Raw genomic sequence first — 1689 nt, forward strand, 5'->3', positions numbered from 1 at the left:
CCCCCCCGGCCCCTCCAGCCCCCCTCTCCCCCGCCTCCTCCTGCAGAAACAGGCTCCGCTGTCAGATGCCTTCTCGGGGGAGCATCTGAGCTTCTGCCAGGATCAGGCCTTTCAAGGGGCGCGTGCTCAGGGTCCCGACCTGCAGCCATCAATACCACTCTCCTCTGGCTCTCAGATCTCCGAGCCTGATCGAATTTCCTTCCGCGCCGTCCCTTCTGAGGGCTTTCACGTGTCAGGACTGGGCCAGGTTGCAGGTAGCGGAACAAGAAAAAAAGGTGTCACCTCCCTCCTGCCACCTGAGGTCAGAGCTGCTCAAGCGCTGTGACGGATGGGTCCCCGCGGACAGATGTGGAGCTGCGGGCAGACGCAGCTCCGGGCGGCTGAAATCAGGCTGCTTAGGGATGAAACGGGCGGCTCGCTGGTGCCGCAGCCAGATCTCTAACACGTCCCGTGTGGGCACGGATGGGGGTGCTGGGGGCGGATGCTGCCTCCCTCTGCAAATGAGCAAGAGAAAGCCTTGTTAGACAGAAAGAGTTGGGGGGCGGGGCGGGGGGCGAGCTGGGAACAGGATTGTCAGTGGATCTTGTACAGACTCAAGGCAGCTCTGGCCTGGACTAGCGTGGTACTTATTTCAAAGCAATTTAACCGATGGGATTCCCGACTCCCAAACCAAGAATGTTATTAAAATGAAGAACAGAGGCAGCCGGGCTGCTTGTCAGTACCCGAGTCACACCCCCGCTGGCTGTGGACCCCTGTTCCTCCCCTGAGTGGTGGCCGGGGCTCTGCTTTCCCAAGCCCCCATTCATCCCCTGCCCAGGCTCTTTATAAGGGGGCATGTGCAGTGCGTGACTACAGCAGGGGCGTATCGAGAGACAGAGCTCTGGTGGCCAGGCCTGGGTGTGTGTGTGTGTGTGTGTGTGTGTGTGTGTGTGTGTTATCGGGTTTTAAAAACTTGAGAATGGGGTTTTGTTCACTTTTGTTTTGACCTGAGAAAAGATATAGGGACCCTTGCTCACCCCCTTATTATTTGACCAGTGAGGAAACTGAAGCCCCAGCAGGGATGGGACCCGTCCAGGGTCCCACAGTGGGGCAGCAGAGGTGGGCCTGGAAGCCAGGCTTCCTCCACTGCACCCCAGTCCACCCCGATTCCTTCTTGAGGGGACGTTTCAGGGCCTGGGGGCATTTGGTCAGTGCCCCCTCGGGCCACCACGAGACTCCCGAGTCCCTGCTCTGCTCTGGGGCCTGGTGGGAGCTGTTGAGGGAAACGGAGGCCCAGCCCCTGCTGTCCCCAAGCAGGCAGGTGAAGGGAGAGTGCGGGGCAGGGGGACGCGCGTGGGGTCCTGGGAAGGCTGGAGCTAGCTCTCCATCCTCCTCCTTGCTTCGCAGGTGTTTCAGCGCCGCGAGGACGGCTCCGTGAACTTTCTCAGAGGCTGGGAGGCGTACCGGGATGGCTTCGGCAAGCTCACAGGCGAGCACTGGCTAGGTGAGCCTCCTGATGCTCGGCCCGCGGGGTGGTCTGCCTTCTCCCTGTGCGCCCGGCCCTGTCATGTCCGAGCCCCGTCCTCACGTGGATGCCGTCCGGGTCTCCCTGGCGCTACGTGCAGAGGGGATCAGCGCGTCCAGTGTGAAGGAGCATGAAACCAAAAGCGGTGCGCTCGCGGGGTGGGGCGGGGGGGGGGGGGGGGGGGG

General features: G+C 62.0%; 1 protein-coding gene across 1 annotated transcript in view; it reads left to right on the top strand.

Moving 5' to 3' along the window:
• Positions 1 to 1689, top strand: part of FIBCD1 (fibrinogen C domain containing 1) — a 31244-nt gene that overhangs the window by 23529 nt on the left and 6026 nt on the right. Inside the window, exon 5 of the mRNA XM_007453127.1 lies at positions 1387 to 1483. Coding sequence (XP_007453189.1) covers positions 1387 to 1483 — 97 coding nt within the window. The remainder of the gene's footprint in view (positions 1 to 1386; positions 1484 to 1689) is intronic.

Source organism: Lipotes vexillifer, unplaced genomic scaffold (assembly GCF_000442215.2).
Source record: "Lipotes vexillifer unplaced genomic scaffold, Lipotes_vexillifer_v1.1 scaffold149, whole genome shotgun sequence".
NCBI classification, from domain to species: Eukaryota; Metazoa; Chordata; class Mammalia; order Artiodactyla; family Lipotidae; genus Lipotes; species Lipotes vexillifer.